Below are 18,979 nucleotides of genomic sequence, written 5' to 3' on the forward strand. Positions count from 1 at the left end.
CAGCTCCCACCTTCTCCCTGCTTCTCCGCTGCCGCCCTCCCGGAGCCCGAGGGGCAGAAAAAGGGGAACTTGGCCCCCCTCCTCCGCCAGATCCTCCTCGCTCGCTCTCGGCATTATTGTTGTTCTTCAGCTGACTCGGGACCCGAGAAGAAGGTGAAGGTTTTGGGGTTCACCCTGCACCGTCTCTGCTCTGAGTGATTGTCTAAAAAAGAATTAAAAATGGCCGAGAATGTGGTGGAGCCGGGCCCGCCTTCAGCCAAGCGGCCTAAACTCTCCTCACCGGCGCTCTCCGTGTCCGCCAGCGATGGCACAGGTCAGTTTCGGGGGCCCAGGCCCTCTTCACTTCTCGGTACCGCAATTACTGCCCATTTCTCCCCTCTTCTGCCAAAATCTCCTCCCTTTTGCTGCTTTTAACTCGTGCCTGCCTTCTGCCTTTCTGTCTGCCTGCTTCTCCCTTTTTCGCTCCGTTTGAACCTATTTGCGTTAATCTCACGGGGAGGGTGTTTGGATGTTTCTGCCCTTCTGTTTTTTTGGAAGTGATTGAAAGCAAAGCTCTTGAGTTTATTGCGCTTATGATCAACTGCGGATAAGACTTAACAGTTTGTCATTTTCGTGTCTTTCACAATAGTAGTTATTACTGAGCTCCTTGCTAAGCATATACCTTTAATGGCAGTTGCAGAAATCCAACACAGTGCTAAAGATGATGCTTTTGTACTCTTCATTGTTATGTGTTTAGTTCATACACACAAATTTGTCTTGTTTCTTATTTTATTTGTATATACAAGGTTTTTTTACAGCTCGTTTAGAAATGAGATTTATTTCTCCATCTTTTTTCCTTCTTACGTGCAGTCTGCTTATTTGATTTACTTTTTACAAGTCTTCTTAGTCTTCCTTGTAGAAAGATATCTAAAAACTGTTTTTCTGATGATTCAAATAGACCATCGACTTGAGGGAAAAACAGCTAAACCCAAAATCTAGATCCCAAGCTTGGGGCATAAGATTTATCTAGACTCCTCTTAGCAATGAAATGTTACTTCACCTTATTTGCATTAAGAATCAATATGGAGTGTTCATCTTGCATCTCCCACTTCTTTGCTGCGAGACCAAGATGTCTGAAATTCCCCTGTAGACTTAAGGGCTATGAAGATAAAGGGACTTTTCTGCAGTCCTGCCAAGGTCTGCAGTGCTGCTGTGAAGGCAAGCTAGAGGTTTGAAATCTTAGGTGTCCCAATTCCTAGCAAATATGAACTGGTTGTACTGGAAGGGGGGAGGGAGTAACAAAGGGCTGTTCAGCTTTTTAATGCTTCTTGTGAAGCAGATGAGTATTCGGTGTCATTTTGCTATGAGAGTACTTGGTTACCTGTCCCACAGGAGTTTCTTTGAACTCACTTTAGATCTTTTTAGCCTATGGGATATGGAGGAGGCCTTCTCCTTCCAGAGGCTGGTGAGTGGTGGCATTTCTGAAGCCATCGGTGGTCTTGTTCAGTGCTGGCAAGAAAAAAAATTGTTTGGTTTTTATTAAAAAACCCCCAAACTCCTCACTTGACAGTAAACCGAAGGCTTTAGTAGCTGTTTTTTGGTTGAGCAGTGGATGCGATTCTACTTGGAATCATCTTCAAGATTTTGATTTTTGCCTTCTCTATTCTCGGTGAATGATGTATTAGTTTTGAAAAGTCCGTGTGTAACTTTTAGAGCATATTAGATATAGGCAATGTTATGTTGTAACTGAAGGATGTGACTATTCCTAATATCAACAGGTCTCTAGGAAGAGTAGGAGAAGCTGCTCCTTGCTAGTTGCGGTTTTTGTGCTAGACGTGGAAACCAGTACTGAATTCAGTAGTAACCATTTTTAATTTGTCTTGACAGTGGTTATCTTGCTCTTTTTAGAGAGGTGAAATGAAAGTGTGTTTTGTGAGAGAATTCCTGATACTTGAAAAATAAAAAAGTTAAAGGCATATTTTGATTCAGATGACCACATATCAAAGTTAAGACATTTGTGATCAAATAAGGTTTGGATAATTTGTGAATGTACTTCAGTTTAGCAGGTGCAGATTTTCACAGAATACTTAGTCTGCTTTAATTGTTACCTTACTGGGCAGCTCACTAAATGAACTTTTTACACTTACGGTGAAACACCTAGGGATTGTTGGACAGTTTCAGTAGTGCACAAATGGGATGATTTTTCTCAAAAGTGATTGAGATTGTCATCATCTGATAGCTATGCAGAGGTTTATAGTGGTGCAAATACTTTATATATGCTGCATTAAAAACTATTAAGGGATTCTTACTCTTCTGGATTTTTTTGACAATTTATTACCTGGATTTGAGACAGCTTCATTTTCTGTGTTTAACATGATCTTATATCTGTTTCTCTAATTAAATAAAATCAAACCTCTTAACCAATAAGTGTGTTTTGAGGGTTATATTTTATTTGCTGCTTGAGAGACTGCAATTTTTTGTCCGACTGCTGTTGTGGGAAACTGCTCTGAAGCTTACATTTTTTTAACCTACCTAGTTCTTAAATTTTCCTTGAAATAGTGCAAGCAGTTTTCATTGAGTAAATTTCACTTTTAGACTCTGTTGTATTGTCCCCACTCCTTAGTTAATTATAGAAAATAAATAACATGGTGCTTATGTAGTTACTCAAGCACTCTTTTTAAAACTCTTAGATTCACAACATCATTAGAGAGAGGGAAGGATAAGGGTAAGGAATTTGCACTGTTTATGAAACTTTTTCTAGCACATGTGCATAGTGGATCTTTCTGTGTGTTTCTCCTGCTGTTAACTTTTTGACTCATTTCTTAATCTGAAATACTGTTTTAGCCTGTTAGATACCTAAAAACAATGACTGACTCTAACTTACTCCCAAACTTGCAGATGTTAAAGAGTATTTATATTGAAGACTAAGCTGAGTCTCTCTAATTCACTCCTGTTTTCACCGTAGACCTGGATGATACTGATATTCTGGACTTGGAATGTACTTAACTCAGATGTTGGTGATTTTCTTCTAAAAAGAAGTTGGCAAAAATTATCCTAATTCATTTCATTTATTGACAGTAGCCAAATACAGCTGTGTTTCCCACTGTTGTTGCAGTGCTGCATCTTCATCTGCCTTAAGATTAAATGGTTCATGTGTTCTCTGCTCAGAGTTTGCTTTGCCATAGAACATAGGTACTAGTGTAGTTGTGAGTTATTTTATTAATGCTAATTCCTTCTTCAGGAGGTAAGAATAATGTAGACTTAAAGGGAAACTGAAATGTTTGTAGCTCATTTTGTAATAAATATTTTGAAGTAATTTAGAAAGTCTTGGTATTGTCAGTGTTGTGTAGTATATTAGAATTTTTGAACGGTCTCACTTTTTTCTTTAATGTTGTGTGGTTCTAGAATAGCTTCAGGAGCAGGACAATGTGGATTCCCTTAAACTGCCAGAGGTTTTTCTACAACTTTTGTTTCCTATTTAAATGTTAAATTTGCTGCAGAGAAGAATGGTAATTATGCATACATCTTGTCCAGACGTTAAATTTTGAGGGCCTTTACAGCTCTGCAGTGGGGTCTCCTTTTGTTGGTACAGTATCCTTACTATGGAATTTGAGTTTGTGACACTGGATACTAGTACAACTCTTCTGTACTTTGCCAGTGTAGCTCGTTTTGCTTACATTTCTTACTGATAGAAACACTGTTGTGATATGTTGCACCTACTCTAACAAGACTTTGTTATTGTATCAGCAAACTGGTGTGCACCAGCTACTTTGCACACACACACCACACCCACTCACCCCACCCCCCGACTAATTTGAGTGCATCCTCAATAGTTATCTCCTTGAGTAAATGGGTGGAAGACTTTTGTAAAGATAGGATTTTTAACTGGATGCCTTAAACCAGTGATTTTTTTTTTTTAATTTGTGAACCTGTCAGTTTTTCCTGCAGTAAATATAGGTCTGCTGAAATTGCCACATACAGATTTCTGTGTGGTATATTCAGGAAGGGAGAGTTAAATCATGTTTTACAGTCTCCCCCTTAAGAAAGAACCTGTTTTCTGTGAATTAGGAAGGCTTTTGGGGCTCTGCATTCAGAACTGCTGTGTTTTGTCAAGGAATAAAAATGGAGTCTGCTTTCTGCTGCAGCATGGTTGTATGATATGATTTGAGTTGCTTGATCAGAAAGTAGGATTTTAAGTGCTTAGTGTTTCTGGCTTGCTGTAATGTTGGAAGTTGGTTTTCTACAAGTAGTTGGCGTGTGTGTTGCTTCAGAGATCAGGGGTATGTACCTTAACATCCTTCAGTTTACTATACCTGAAAGTTGCATTTTTCAGAGTAAGAGCACATCTTCAATCTCTTCAGTACCTATCTTTAGTAGAGTTACTATGTTCCTTTTTTTTTTTTTCTAGAGGAACTCTTGTGACCGTTAAAACTTTACTGTCCCTTACATCAAAGGTCTTAAGACTTGAAATAAAACTTCTTGCCTGGACTACTGCAATTTTTACTGATATTCATCTTTCATTTGTTACAAATGCATCAGGATGTTTCTTTACACAAAATTAGTCATATTAAGCTTGTCTCACTGCTTTTTCCAGAGATATATGCATAGTTCACAATTCTGTTTTCAGACAGCTATGGTTTCTTCCTAGTGTTTTTATATACTACTTTCAAATACTTTTCACAAATCTGTTTTCTGGGTAATGTTTAAGACCAAGTCATTAGCTACATCTAACAGTCATCTGTTAAATATTTTTATTCCTTCTTGTTGAGAGCCACATTTTTTTCTTAATGTAAATCAAGTATTGCAGTGGTGGATGGTTGTGTGGCAAAAATGGGAATCTTTGCCTTGTAGCTAATTAGGTTCTCAAAGTAACTGTATTAGGAGTAAATTTAAAATAATTTAAGCCTGCAAGATTTTCTTTAGAAAATAAAGTGATCATTCATATGGTACTTAGTAACTTTTTAAAGAAAATCTTCCAGGCTTTTGAACCTCATAGGTTTCCAAACTGATATATATCTGCTTTTTTTTCCCCTTTCACCAAGTGGATTGTGTGTTTGTCTGACCCATGTATGTACTTTTTCTGAGCAGTGTTAGAAAGGTACCTAATTTTTTTTTTTAAAAAAAGTATCCACTACAGCACAAGGACTGTACATATTGTGATGTAAAACTGAATCGTGAGCACATACAAATAAAAAAACTTGGAGACTAGAAAACTGGTTTACAGTTGCAACTTAAAAAGATTCACAAGTTTGATACTGCAGAGAAAACCTTTGTTGCTGAACTTGGGAATTTAAATCCCAGATTTGGAAAAAAAACCCCAACCACCTACTAATTTTTTCATCTTGTCCCTCACAGTCCTAGAGCAGGGTTTGGATTTAGTCTAAAGGGTCCTTAGTTCAGGTTATTGGTCAGTTGTGTATTTGCAGAAAAGCAAAGTTTATCTGGGAAGGGTCTAACACTCTAGGATTTACTGTACCTTTTTAGGGGATGTAGATTTCATAAGGTACTGGGGGTAAACACTGAACTTTACAGTAGGAATTCTGGTTTCTGCCACCTTTACAACTTGGAGAAAATTACTTTAGATTTTTATTTGGTATACTTCAGTGTGTATTTCTTGCATCTTTTTTGTAGGCTGCTTGATTATCTCCAGAGTGTCACTTCAGTGTCTTTGCTTAGCTGCTCTAGCAGGAGCAGCCTTTCAGTGCTTGTTTTAACAATGTAATGGTACTAGTGCCCTCTCTGACAGGGCTTGACCAAAAATAATTTAGATTTAATATTTGGCTAATGGAGTAATTTTGCTAGATAGATTTCAGTGATAGATAAACAATGCACACCTGTCTCCAAGGATTTGACTTTTCTGCCTTAAAGTGTAGCAGCAGGCTCAAGTAAAATACATCTGTGTCTGCATATGGTTGCATGCACTGACAAAAAATGTGATTACCTCAAATTTGTAGAACTTCAAGTAGGACTTGAACTAGGGCAGTTCATAGAAGTCCTCTCCCTGGGCAGTAGGTGATCTGACAACATCTCTCCATTATGTTCCTAGCAACAAGTTTCCTTAAAATGAATTGGCATATGAATGTATTTAAAGTTCTCTTAAGAACTTGATGTGCTATATTATTTTTCAGGCATGCATTTCTTCCAAAAGTTTTTGAAGAAAAACAGAAAAAGGAGTGCTGAATTCTAACTCAAATCACAGTAACTTGTTGTTTAGTTGATATCAGGTGTGTTTACAGGAACAATAAGAGGATGAAATAGTGGTCCAAACTAGGGTTTTCATTAAAAAGTGCAACTTAGAGGCACAGAACCATCAAAACCAGTGCAGGCCACTTTCTGTTATTGGTGGTTGTGAGATGGGTCAGAGAAGATACTGCTTTTTTCGTTTGATTGCAAAATGCTTCTGTGCTGCACCTTTTGTTGCATCACTGTAAGACAAGTACAGTTTTGAACCATACCTGCTTGTGGAATCATAATTTACTGTTTCTTACTTTGTAGAACTCCCAAATACAAGTGAATAGATAATCTCTTTTACAATATATTCTTACTGTGTTAATGAATTAAAATCTAATTATCTTTTTTCTTTTTTAGAATTCTAATAAATAAAATTCTGGTGAAATGCTGGTATATGGCTTGCTTAGTACAAATTCTACTGAAGCCTGTTACCTATTCCTGAATATAATTTCAGGAACTCTGGTAAATTACTGGTTCAAGATAAAAAAAGTCTGATCTGCTGACTTCTGGTTTTAGTTTGCTTGTATATTTTTTTTGGTAGATGAATTCAGCATTTCTTTCTGGTTTTACTCAGGAGTAACACTGAATGAACTCAAGTTAGTAATACTCAGAAAACTGACTTGACTTTTTGGTAATTGTATATTCAGATTGCATCATTTCAAAGTTGTTAACTTCACAATGTGGTGAACTTTTTTCTTGAAACTGATTTGTAATCACTTCTAAAATGAAACTGATTCAGTGTGTTTGTGCACATAATAGCAGATCAGCAAGGCATCACTAACTTTCCAGACTTGTGTGCATGGTGGTCCACAATTTATCAGACTCCCAAGTGAAATGCCTTTCTTAATATTTAACAATACCACAGACCGAGGTAACTTAATGTGGTCTTATGGGAATTTAGTGGCATATACACAGCATAGTCTTGGGAATAAGAACACTAGTTTAGAGACTTTTCACTAAAAGTAACCCAATGAAATTTAGACAGATAGCAATGTGTTCACAAGGAAATTAACTGTGTGACTTCAGTTTGGAATTAAAATGTTTAAACTCCATCTTATTTGGGTCACCAGTGATGGCAAGACCAGTACTTTTGCATTGTGTGTGAATAGGCAGCTGCATGAAAACCAGTATCTCTGAAATTCCCCTTTAAGTAATGTTAAAACATTAAACGTACCTATCTTGATTCTTGCACTCAGTCTTTTCCGTATGATTACACCATTTCTGTTTCCCTACAACAGCTACAGTTCTATATTCCAGAATCATAACCATTTAATTTTTCACTATGGTTTTCAGTGGTAAACACGTGCTGTCATCTATATCTCTAAATACTGTTTTTTGAATAACTTTAAATATGATCATTGATAACTGTTATAAATACAATTTTCTTCTGAAGTTGAAAAATAAACATCAATCAGTCTACTGAAATGAACATTTCTGTTGATATTAGTTTGGGACAAGTATGACTTAAACTTGCAGATTATTGAGTCTTTGCAAAATTAAGGCTTTTTGAGCAAGAGTTGATGTGTTTTATACCGGTGTTTAAATAGGAATAAGGCTAGCTTAAAAATTGGAGAAGGGTCCTAATTTTAGGAGTTCAGTAGATGTTGAACAGTAAGTTTTTGGTTCTTTAGAATGATTTTTTTGTTTACACTTGTGAAATACTTATGTTTATACCTGGTTGTTAGAACTAATAATGAGATTGTGTGCATTCTGGATAGTGGATTGGACTTTGACCAACAAACATTTGTTTGTTTAAAAAATATGTGCCTGAAGTTGTGTGCTACCATGATGTGCTACTGTTTTCTGCCTTTGTGTTTGTTGTCTTCCAGGGGTTTTGAATATGTCCTTTTTAGATGTGTTTTCTGCTTATATTGTTTGCAGTCTTCAAATTATCAAGTTTATTGGTTTAGTGAACAAATTCCAGGTCTTTTCCAGATTAGCAGGTAAGGAAGGAGTCAGTGCTTCCCCAGTTTCCTACAGGAAACAGGATTAATATCAAAGGCTAATACTGCAGACTTTGTTACCCATATAGCATAACACGGAATACAAGTTCTCAGTTGCTGTCACGTAAGCAATAGTGAAGGCCTCTGCATCACATTTCCACTTTGGGGGTGAGTGATAATTAGGGTTGAACAGGGACTGATGTCCTAGGATTTTGGAAGCAGTAGTTGCAATGATGAATCTAGACCTTAATATACTACGCTGCTGTTGAATTTTTGCCCCTTTGTGCCACATCAAATCAGTGGATTAATTTAAATATAACTCTACATTTCACATTAGGACAAAGTGGTTTGGCAGTTTCTGTTACTATTGGGTGATTGTGGCTTCATAGGGGATCACCTTGAAAAGCCTTCTCCTTAATGGGCTTTAATGGTAAGAATAAATATGATCTCCAAAATGCTGTATAGCAAAGTTCTTTCACACCCACCTGGTAAGAATTTTAAGAGGTTTTGCTTCTTAGACGTGTGGTCTGTCTGTTGTTGTCGTGTTCCACCCCCCCATGTGTCTAGACTCATTGCCTTGAGAATTGATTACTTTATTAGCACTTTGTTTCAAGTCTGTGATTCATCTTTACATCTGTGTTTTCATGGATACATGAGAATCATCTGTGAGAATGTGTCTCCTTATTTTGTTCTACCTCTTATATTCTTGTTTTGAGTTCTGGCTTTTTTTGAAAGTCACTTCAGACAATACATTTTAGGGCCTGTAATGCTGGTGCTTGACTGCAAGCTTGAGTGGCTGGCTTCTTTGGAATATTAGTTGTATTCTCTGGGCATCTCCTCTGTTAACATCTAGGCCCTGTTCGATTCCTGGATAGCTTTCATGTTGCCATGCAGGGAAGATACTGACCTCAGCAGCTTATTGTTATTCTTTGTCTGAAAGTGCAGCAAAGGTATCATGTTTTCTGTGTAGTCCAACATCATCTGTGGCTCCTGTCAACCCTGTCACGTGCATGCTTTGTATTCAGTGTCCTGTATTAAGCCTTGTCTATTTGTTTCATTGTGAACCTAACGACTGTGATGTAATTTGATCCACTGATAGGTTTCTGGAGCCCAGAAATATTTGTGCAAAAAGGTGACTGGTCAGCAGCTTTCTAATTTGATATGTCTGTGTTCAGAATATAATATAATAAATGGGATGCAGGGACAGGAATTGTAAAGTTTTCTTACCTCCAAGATCAGCAAGCGAGGGTGAGCGCTGGAGTAAGTTGTCTTACATGTCTGGCATGCAGGGTTCTTCAGGCGTCACTGTTAGCACATGATGCTGTTTGTTTCTTCAAATATACCAACTGTTCTTTGAGACTGAGTGCTTGAACGTATTTAGTCAGAGGGTACATATACATGAGAGTTAAGTGTTCTTGCTATTTTATAGTATGTGGGCAAGTTCTTAGAAAAATTATTATTCACTGCAGCCTATTTGCTGGAACCAGATAATCTCCATATTGATAGAAATGGTTGTTTTATTCTGAAAGGTGAATAGAAGTCTGTTGTCTTAATCCAGAAATGAGAAAACTGAATCATGACTGTAGTCTAGAAAGCATGCAAAAGAAACTAGCATGTGACACTTGAACCCACATGTCGGTTTCTTTACTAAGTAGTTAGTATGGAAATGTTTTCCTTGCACTGTAAGCATTGTCAGAAATCTCTACCTTGCCTTGCATGCTTTGAGAACTGTTACATCACTGGTTCTGCCAGGTGCTTCTGAGTAAAACTAGGTTAAATTAAATACTTTGTAATTCATTTGAAAATTGCTCGCTTGTTAAGGCACCAGTGTGTTAATTGATTTAGGATTTTGGTTGCACACTCTGAATCTGTACTAGTTTAAAGTCTGTTTCAGTGCCAGGTAGGTTTCCATTCCAGGCCAGCAGTTTCCTCGCATCTTGCAGATTAGACACTGTCAAAGACAGACTTCTTAGAAGGAGGGTTCAAAACGAAGAAAATAATTCACAGTATGCAACACAAGTTAGCACACTGATTTTTTTAAAGTTGATTTCTCAGTTTAGGCTGCAGCTCATATTACTTAATCCAGTCTAACTGGACTGCCATTGAAAGAAATGGACCTCTCTACTGTATTTTACTGACCCACTTTCTCACTACAGAATTAATGTAGCCAGGGCAAGTCAGGCCAGTTCCTTGACTCTACAAAAGATGAACTTGCTTAAGTGTTCAGTAGTCGTACAGTTCCTAAAAGGAAATAGTATATGCCTTTGCATGTTGTGACTACCTCAGGTTAAGACTTTCTGACTACCTACTTAGATGTTTTGTGGAGGTACTTATCTTCCCTTTGAATCTTAGGTGGTGGTAACAATCTATTCTGTAACTTCTTGTTACCAACGGAAAGACATATGCTAATAATACCATAAGTAACATAATGTGGAATCACTCTGTGCCACTCTATTGTGATCAAGATTTAGCTCTACCACTTATTGCCTGCATGTTACTGGATGTTTTTCAGCTCTTAAGCCAGATACTGTCTGTTATCTTACACACCAGTTTTTCTGTGTCTGATTATACCCTAAGATCTCTAGGGATTATGAATCAGGTAGACAAACCTTTGCGGGACTAATCTACATCCTTTGCCTTCCCACAAGCTTTATTTTGTTAGTAAGAAATCTTCATGTGTATCCTTAATGAAACAGATTGCAAGACTAGCAGTGAAGTCAGTCTCTTCCCTGGATATTTATCACCACTATCTTAAGCTGTGCCTTTGGCTCAGCCTTTCCAGGTTCGGTATTGGTCATAGGTAAAACTCTACAGTGGGCTTTAGGATACATAATATATGTAAAAGACAGTGAAATGGATTGCAACTTTTGCTAGACATGCACCAAGTTTTACTGATCTTTGTGGCCTTTTAAGACTGTCTACATTTCAGTTCTGTATCTGAAAACTTCTGCCTCCTGACAGTTGACTAAAAATGTAATTTTCATAGTTGATGAACTGAAAGGTTTTCTAGTTTTGTTGTTGATCTACTGGATGAGGAAGACTTTGAAGTTTTGTGTTTGGAAAAGACTTATAGAAAGAGCAAACTCACATCAGGATACTGCCTTGTTGGCATTTACTAAAGATTTTGACTTGTAGCTGATAATAGTCTTTTATGATGAATCTTCTCTTGTGTGTTCTCTAGGATTAAAATATTAAGAAGTTAGTTTTATATGGAAAGTACAGTTTTCATTTTTTTGATGCTAAGAACTAATCTGATTGGATTATCTCACAACAGTTTAGGTGTTTGCTTTTCTAATGTAGCTGTTGACTTCTGTATTTTGAGACATTAATAAAAAGAATTTAAAACACTTGAGTTTTTATGACATTTTTCTTCCTGCTTATGGGTGGCAGAGAATGACCAGCCCAAGGAGCTCAGGTAGCTTGTACCTGGATACTCCAGTTGGATATGAGCAACTAAGCCTTAAAGGTGAAATTATCTTCCCATTTATGAGGAGGGGGAATTTAAAAAAACAACTTCAGAGAAGCAGATTAATATTTTTCTTGTGAAGAAAGATGGGCAAATTTTTGTCTCTCAAAAGAATTGCACTGTCCCTTTGCAGTGTTATATTCGAAATCATCTAAATGGGTCTTTCTGTGTTGGATTGAAAAATGAATTAGTACTTCATACTTAGACATTTACTGATCACTTTCCAGGTGGTCTTGTGAATAACTTAATATATGATGGTCTGACGTCAGGGAAAGTGAAGTGGAGATTTTTGTTTTGGGATTTGCCCTGTCCTGGAAGCTGTGTCTGTTCAAGAGCAGAGGTTCTTTTCCCCAGCTAGTCAGTCACAAAACTGGCCTTTGAGCTGTGTGGGCATCTTTGCCTCAACAGCTCTTTTCCAGTTTGCAGATGAGAAGTTGCTGCATGCTGCCCATTATGTTTATATGGTAGGTACTGGGTTTACACTGGCTTACGTTCTTCCCTGACACTTAACTTTTGTTTTCAAGTTTTGTTTGCTCATCATTAAGGAGAAATTTTTTTTTCTCTGGACAGCAGACTAACTTGTGAATTACTGATGGTATTTTTTTATTCCTTCTGTATGGGCTGTTCATCAGGTTATTAGCCAGAGTGTTTTCTAGATGTAGTGCTTCAGCATTTGCCTGTTAAAGGTATCCCAACAGGTGTCTTAAGATGTCTTTTGAAGCCATTTCAAACTGTCATGTGGGTTTTTTTTTTGATTGCTTTCTCTGTTTCCTTGATCTCCCCTCTAATTTGAGGGTACCTTCCATTGTAACTATTCCCAGGTTCATCAATATTTAATTTTTAAGCTAACCACTGAACACTGTAAGGTTTTTTTGGGTGAGTGTGTGTTTTGAGATAGGTCTATTGACACAAAACTCTAAATCCATCATTTTAAATGGAGAAGAACTTGGACAAAGCTTTATTATTCTGATTCTTCCTTCACTTCTGAATCTTCAAAAATACCAGTCATGCTGAGGACTATTCATGATGCAAATGAAAGATCAGTCCTTAGTATGTGTTGCAAAATGTAACTTCTAGCACGAGACTTACATTGACGAAGAATGGGCTGACTAATTTTAATAGTTTAAAACGCAGCTCTTCAATGGAAATTTTCATTCTGTCTCTGGTGCTTTGCAGTAATGAAGATTATATAAATGGAGTTATAAAATCTCTGTTGTGGTCTACCTGTGTTCTTATCAACCTCATACCATATTTTCAGAATTCTTAAATCGTGAAGTTATCTGTGATAACAGTTGCAAAGTTGTAGAAACTCTGTTAGTACTGGAGTTTGGCAGTTTGAGTATGGTATCGTGTGAAACATTTTGAACAGATTTTTAATACTGATGAGCTTTTCTGAATTATGTGCTGTTCAACTGTCATCTTTTTTATTAATATTTAGACCAAGTCATCTTGTTGGCCTCTAGAATTCAGCGTAGTTGACATTTCCTTTTAAATGTGGTTGGTGAGATAGTGATATTTTAGGTCATTGTCTAGATCTGAAGATTTTGAAAATGCAGTGCAAAACCTCCTACAGAGCATCCATGAAATGACCTTTCTGACAGAAGTGGTGCTGAAATGCTCTGATAGTTAAGACTGAAAAAACCCTCCTTTACTAGGTATCATCAGATTTCCAAATACTAAGCTTTACAGACTAGTTGTGTGTATCTATGTGTCTTAGCTTTTAGCCATAAACTTTCTGGTTACTTTTGTTTTAACTACCATAGATTAAATATACAGATCTACAGATCAGGGTGCATGCTGCTTCTGTGGGCATAAGAACTGTTTGCTTTCTTGAGCAAGCTGATTCTGGGTAATCTGTGTAATATTCTTGTATCTATATATCCCAAATAGTAACCTTTTTTTCACTTGGTTATTTTGGGGATTGCTTTGCATGGGCTCTTGAGGTGGGAATTTGATTTTTTTCATCTTAGTGTTTTTTCACAGTTTTGTCCCCAGAAGGATTAGTTTTGATTGTTTTCTGACAGTGTTCATTGTGGGAAGGTACTGACTATCCAGTCAGGTTCAGTGGAATTTTGCAATTCTGTGCTGGGAATGACTGAATGTGGAAGATATAAAAAAAGGCAACAATGCCCACCCCCCAGAAAAAAAAGCAAACAAAAAACCCAAACCAAAACAAACCCCACAACCAAACCACTATTTATTATTTTATTAATAAACATTTAATGCTAAACTATTTTACTATATTAGTTATGTCTGTTTCAAAAGTTAGAGTTCAGTGAAAGTTAAAAATCTTTTCCATCAACCTTTTAATTATTTGTAATAATTGTTGTCTAATTCTGTGGGTTTTTTTTAAATACAGTATTTTTCCTCTCCTTCCTTGTCAAATTTCCCAAGTTGAGACATCATAGTCTGAGATACCCAGTGATCTTTCAACATAAACTGCTGTAGGGAGAGTGAAGTAGAATGGTCTTCTCTAATTAAGACTCTGAAGTTTAGAAATTACCTTTATCATGACAAATTGGTTAGCTTTCAGTAATGACTGTTATGGGAATTTTGCTGGAACATAGAAAGTGAAGTTTTAGTAGTTACTTGAAAAATCTCGTTCTGTTTATTTCAAGACACTACTGATTGCTCTGACCTCACATAAAATTTGGTGTTGTTTTTCAGATTTTGGATCACTCTTTGATCTGGAACATGACTTGCCAGATGAACTGATCAGCTCCACAGAACTGGGACTCACCAACGGTGGTGACATTAGTCAGCTGCAGACCAGCCTTGGCCTGGCACAAGATGCTGCCTCAAAACACAAGCAGCTGTCTGAACTTTTACGGGCTGGTAGCTCCCCAAATCTCAATATGGGGGTTGGTGGCCCCGGCCAGGGAATGGCCAGTCAGACTCAACAAAATAGTCCTGGAATGGGAATGTTAAACAGCATGGTGAAAAGCCCCATGGCACAGGCTGGGTTGACGTCTCCCAATATGGCGATGGGTGCAAGTGGACCAAACCAGGGTCCTTCAGCCCAATCCACAGCAGGAATGATGCCAACAGTAAACAGTCCAGTTAACCAGCCTGGCATGGGAATGAACACAGGGATGAATGCTGGCATGAATCCTGGAATGTTAGCAGCAGGCAATGGGCAGGGGCTGATGCAGGGGCAAGTCATGAACGGTTCGATTGGAGCAGGCAGAGGGCGACCTAATATGCCGTACCCAAACCCAGGAATGGGTAGTGCTGGTAACTTGCTAGCTGAGACGCTGCAGCAAGGCTCTCCGCAGATGGGAGGACAGGCTGGACTGAGAGGGCCACAGCCTGGAGCCATGAACAAGGTAAGACAAGCTAAACTTGACTTTATTACCTTCCTTCTTGTGGCTGACTTTGTTTTGTAAGATTTATTTCTCTGCAGTATGGGTTCTATAGAACAGGATTTTTTCTTTTAAGAGTCCTGGATCATGTGATAAATAGTTTATATACTGCTAAAGTGGAATTTGTGGCAGTCATGGGAGGCGAAAATTGAGTCTTTCACAACAAGCAAGACAATTGCTAGATTAAAAAGCCTATTTTAGAAATCTTGTGGCAGTATAGATTATCAACAGCACTGAAAACTAAGTTGATTGTATTTTATTCTGTTTTATGCGTTGTCTGCAGATGTATTTTCCCATCTAACATGATGCTGGCAGAATCCGTCAGGACCTTTTAGATGTGGTGCTTTTTTCTATGTGACATTTAATAAGAGTATTTGTTGTCTGAGATCATCTCTAGCATCTGCCAAGAGACGCATAAAGGTTTGAATGGACTGATACACTGTATGTGCTAAGACATACATTGGCCTTGTTAAGAAATACATATTTGAGTTAATGGTGGAGAATGAATGCTCATGTAAACACCTGAAGACAAATGTTGGATTCTTAAAAGACTGTTGTAGTTTTAAAATTTACAAAGGCTTCATGTATAGGAGAGTCAACCAGAAAACTGAAAAAAAACCCCTTTTTTTTATACTGGAGAGGAAAGTAGATATACTTCTGTAATTTAGGAGACTGGAAGAAAGTTGTTGTCACTTAAACCACTAGGTCTTCTCATGATAAGGAGATGTTTGAATTTAATATTTGTCATATACAATTAAGCTTTTTTAGAGTAGGGACCCACTTGGGTATTTCTTAAGTTTTAGCATTTTGGTTAAAATCCTAGAAAATACTTTAATGTTTTGGTTCACTTTAGGTGGGTATTTTGTGGTTCTTGGCTAATGAGTGGAAAGGTTTTCCAAGGCGCTTTGCAATACCTGATCTGTCTTGGAGTGCTTAAGTCAGTTCACTTGGAGGACTTACATTTATAGACTATGCAACTTATTATTTTATTTGAAACATAAATTAAAATTATGCTCTGTTAATGGTTTTGCTGTGCTTTAATGTATTGAGCAAAATTGTTTTAGTGTCTTGTGAATGTTATTAATTATGAAGTTCTTTCATCTTAGATGTTTGCTTAAGCTCAGTGTGCTGCTAACAATGGTTCATCTATATATACATCTATGTATGTCTAGTAATGAGTTGATTTTGTGGTCTTGTCATTTCAGGTATTTTTGCCTGATAGGAAAGTTGTTGAAAAGCTTGATTGCTACAGTAGAAAATTTTGTATGCAGTTGACAGTGGAAATAAATATGTAACTACTTAAAAGTATTCTCGTATTGGAATTATATAATGTCTCATTACTCCTTAGCTGTAAAAAAACCAAAACCCCACAAAACTTTGATCTTCAGAAAGCTGTATTCAGAGGTCAGAAATTAATGTATTGGGTATTTCGGTGAAATGCAACTTCTAAATCCTTACTTATCAGAGCTAAAGTAGGGTTATGCCCTATAATAAACTCATTTATCTGGAAGAAGTAAAGAAAGGACATAAAATCGTCCTTTTGACTGATGTAGACCAAAATTAAATTGTTTTCCTCGCTTGCTTAAATTCTGAAATGTGCTCTACATCTAAAGTAAGAACACTTTATGCTATTGGGAATATTCAGACCAAATACATTATAACTTCTGGTTTTTAGTTCATAGTCCCAGACTGGTTAAAAATACTTAAGAGTTCTTTTTTGCTGATTAAAAAACCTTTCAGACTTCTAGTGGAAGTATGGTGGGTATAGCCATCATAAAGGAGTTGAAACTGCCGGATGAGAAAGAACAGTGAAATGGAGGCTCAAATTCCAGAATGTCTTCAATTGGTTTGGTTATTGGCAAGGAGCCTGTGTTTCACTTCATACAGTGGAGTTAGCAAAATCTGACAACAGTAATGTCTGACCGTTTTATCTGTCCACCCATTTGTTTTTGTTTTTTCCCACCTACAAATCTTCAAAAAGTAGATGAAAACAGAAGACCCTAAGCAGTTGTTTTTAAAAGACAGGGTTTTTTTAATTGGCAAATTTAGTACTATGTTGCTGTTAATGTGGGAGTTTGTGTAATAACTGTCGGTTTCCTTCATTGCTGCAAAAAATGTATATTATCCAGGAACTGTCCTTCAGTGGGAGGAAAAAATAGACCCAGACACTTTGGTTGTGTTCAACTTCATTATACTCGCTTGCCAAAGTCAGACTCTTTGCCTCTGAGTTCTCTCTTGGTAAAAGAGTTGTATTGTCTGCAATGGTTTGTATGGAGAAAGAGCTCAGGTTTCCTGTGAGGTTAACTCCTTGGGAAGGATGATGATATGCTTGTCATAGAGTAAAGATGAGCTCCAAATGGCTAGTTAAATAATTTGGAAAGCAAAATCAGTTACGCTTCTGCTTTGTTCTGTTGTCCTGTGAAATTACTGAAGCATTTTCTTTCTCTTCTCCTAAAACACTGGCTAGCAATAAAGTGGAGCAGTTGCTTTACACACTAGCCATGTGCTTCCCAACTTCTCTCATTGAGCATGTTACTTTTTAGGACTCAATCTCAGATGTCAATGTAAATTATTTATTTGGGGTCACCTGATATTCATAAACCTGTACTGTCATAATCTGCCCCCTACATCCTGTGGTCTAATGCTGTAGCTTAACGTATGATGTAAGCAGTCACTGACATAAAAAAAAAGCACTTCTGTCTGCATGCCATCTCTGTGCCAGTTGCATGACAGGCTCCGTGGAACTAATCCAGACTCATATGGTCATTTAAAAAGAAAGTTTTAATTGGTTTTGTGGTCCAATTTAGACTCACCGGTTGAATAGCTAGTGCTGATATTCAGGAGGGGACATATTAAAGGAGTTGATATTGCCAGTCAGAGGAGGGTGTGGACCCTGCTTTGGTGACAGTACCAGCTTAAAAATGCCTGTGGAAGTCTAGCCTGAAAGGAACTGTTAGAAGCTTGGAGGGGAGGGGAATTGTATCAAGTTTTGTTTTCTTGAATAGCTTTTTCTTTTCTGTGCTTGGTTGTGTGCAAGTTAGAAGGATGACAGACATGCCTATTACTCTTTAAAATAGAGTTTTGGAAATTGTTTGGAATGCTTTGATTCTTTCAGTCTTTAAGCATTTTTGGGGCTTTTTGTTTCCCTAGATAGTGTTACAGCTTTGATTAATTTAAAAGTAACCAGCACATTCAAGCTCTATAATAAGAACAAATTCATGTCTCCTGTTTTGAACCATTCTTCATTTGGAATGATAACTAGTTAAAACCTTTGGTTGGTTATTCCACTGAGTTCTGTCAAGAGTGCCCAGTTACCAGTTACGGTCTTAATTGTCCAGCCTCTTATCAGGGGATAAGGGCATTTTGCATATAAGTTTGTGTGTGCATTTCTGTGATAGCAGTGCTCTGTCAGAAAGTGACTCAGTTCACCTGGCCTTCAGGTCATTTAGATTTCACCTCCCACTGATTCAAGAAATGTTCTGTTACTTGAGTAATGAAATGGATGTGAAGGTAGTTCAGATTAGTAAGGGCATTACTGCTGCCTCTGCTGTGTGCATAGTTCATTTGCATGTGAAATTACTGGAAATGTTTACAGTTCCAGTAATAATTCTTTGTCATTTGGCTTACTGTTTGAGGGTTCTCCCCTGTTGTCATGGATACACTTGGTTTTACTGTGACCGAGTATACCATCTGACCAAGTACAGTAATTCATTAAAAGTATAGTTGTGTGTTCTGGTTCTTTTGCTTTTTCTTTGGTGAACCAATGTGAAAAAATGGTTAATGGCTCCCTTTATCCCCGTGTAAGTGAGGAATGTTTGTTTATGAGGGGAAAATGGAGCTGTAAAGACTTGTCTTTTGAGTCTTAAGTGTATGGGGTGGATAGGGGAGTTTCTTGCACAGATGGCAGTAGCTAGTGTGTTGTAATAGGTATCTTAAAACATTATATTTCAGCCATGTATATTTTTGCTCGGTATTGCAGATAAAGCCTTGTACTTGTC

General features: G+C 37.4%; 1 protein-coding gene across 2 annotated transcripts in view; it reads left to right on the forward strand.

Annotated features, from left to right (window-relative positions):
* The window catches only part of EP300 (E1A binding protein p300), a 59,102-nt gene continuing 40,123 nt past the window's right edge, over positions 1-18,979 (forward strand). For both annotated transcript variants that reach the window (XM_026866330.1, XM_026866339.1), the window contains exons 1-2: positions 1-313; positions 14,287-14,945. In XM_026866330.1, coding sequence (XP_026722131.1) covers positions 220-313; positions 14,287-14,945 — 753 coding nt within the window. In that variant the 5' untranslated portion in view covers positions 1-219. The remainder of the gene's footprint in view (positions 314-14,286; positions 14,946-18,979) is intronic.

This window comes from Athene cunicularia (genome assembly GCF_003259725.1).
Source record: "Athene cunicularia isolate RWA chromosome 1 unlocalized genomic scaffold, athCun1 chr1_part2, whole genome shotgun sequence".
Classification (NCBI taxonomy): Eukaryota; Metazoa; Chordata; class Aves; order Strigiformes; family Strigidae; genus Athene; species Athene cunicularia.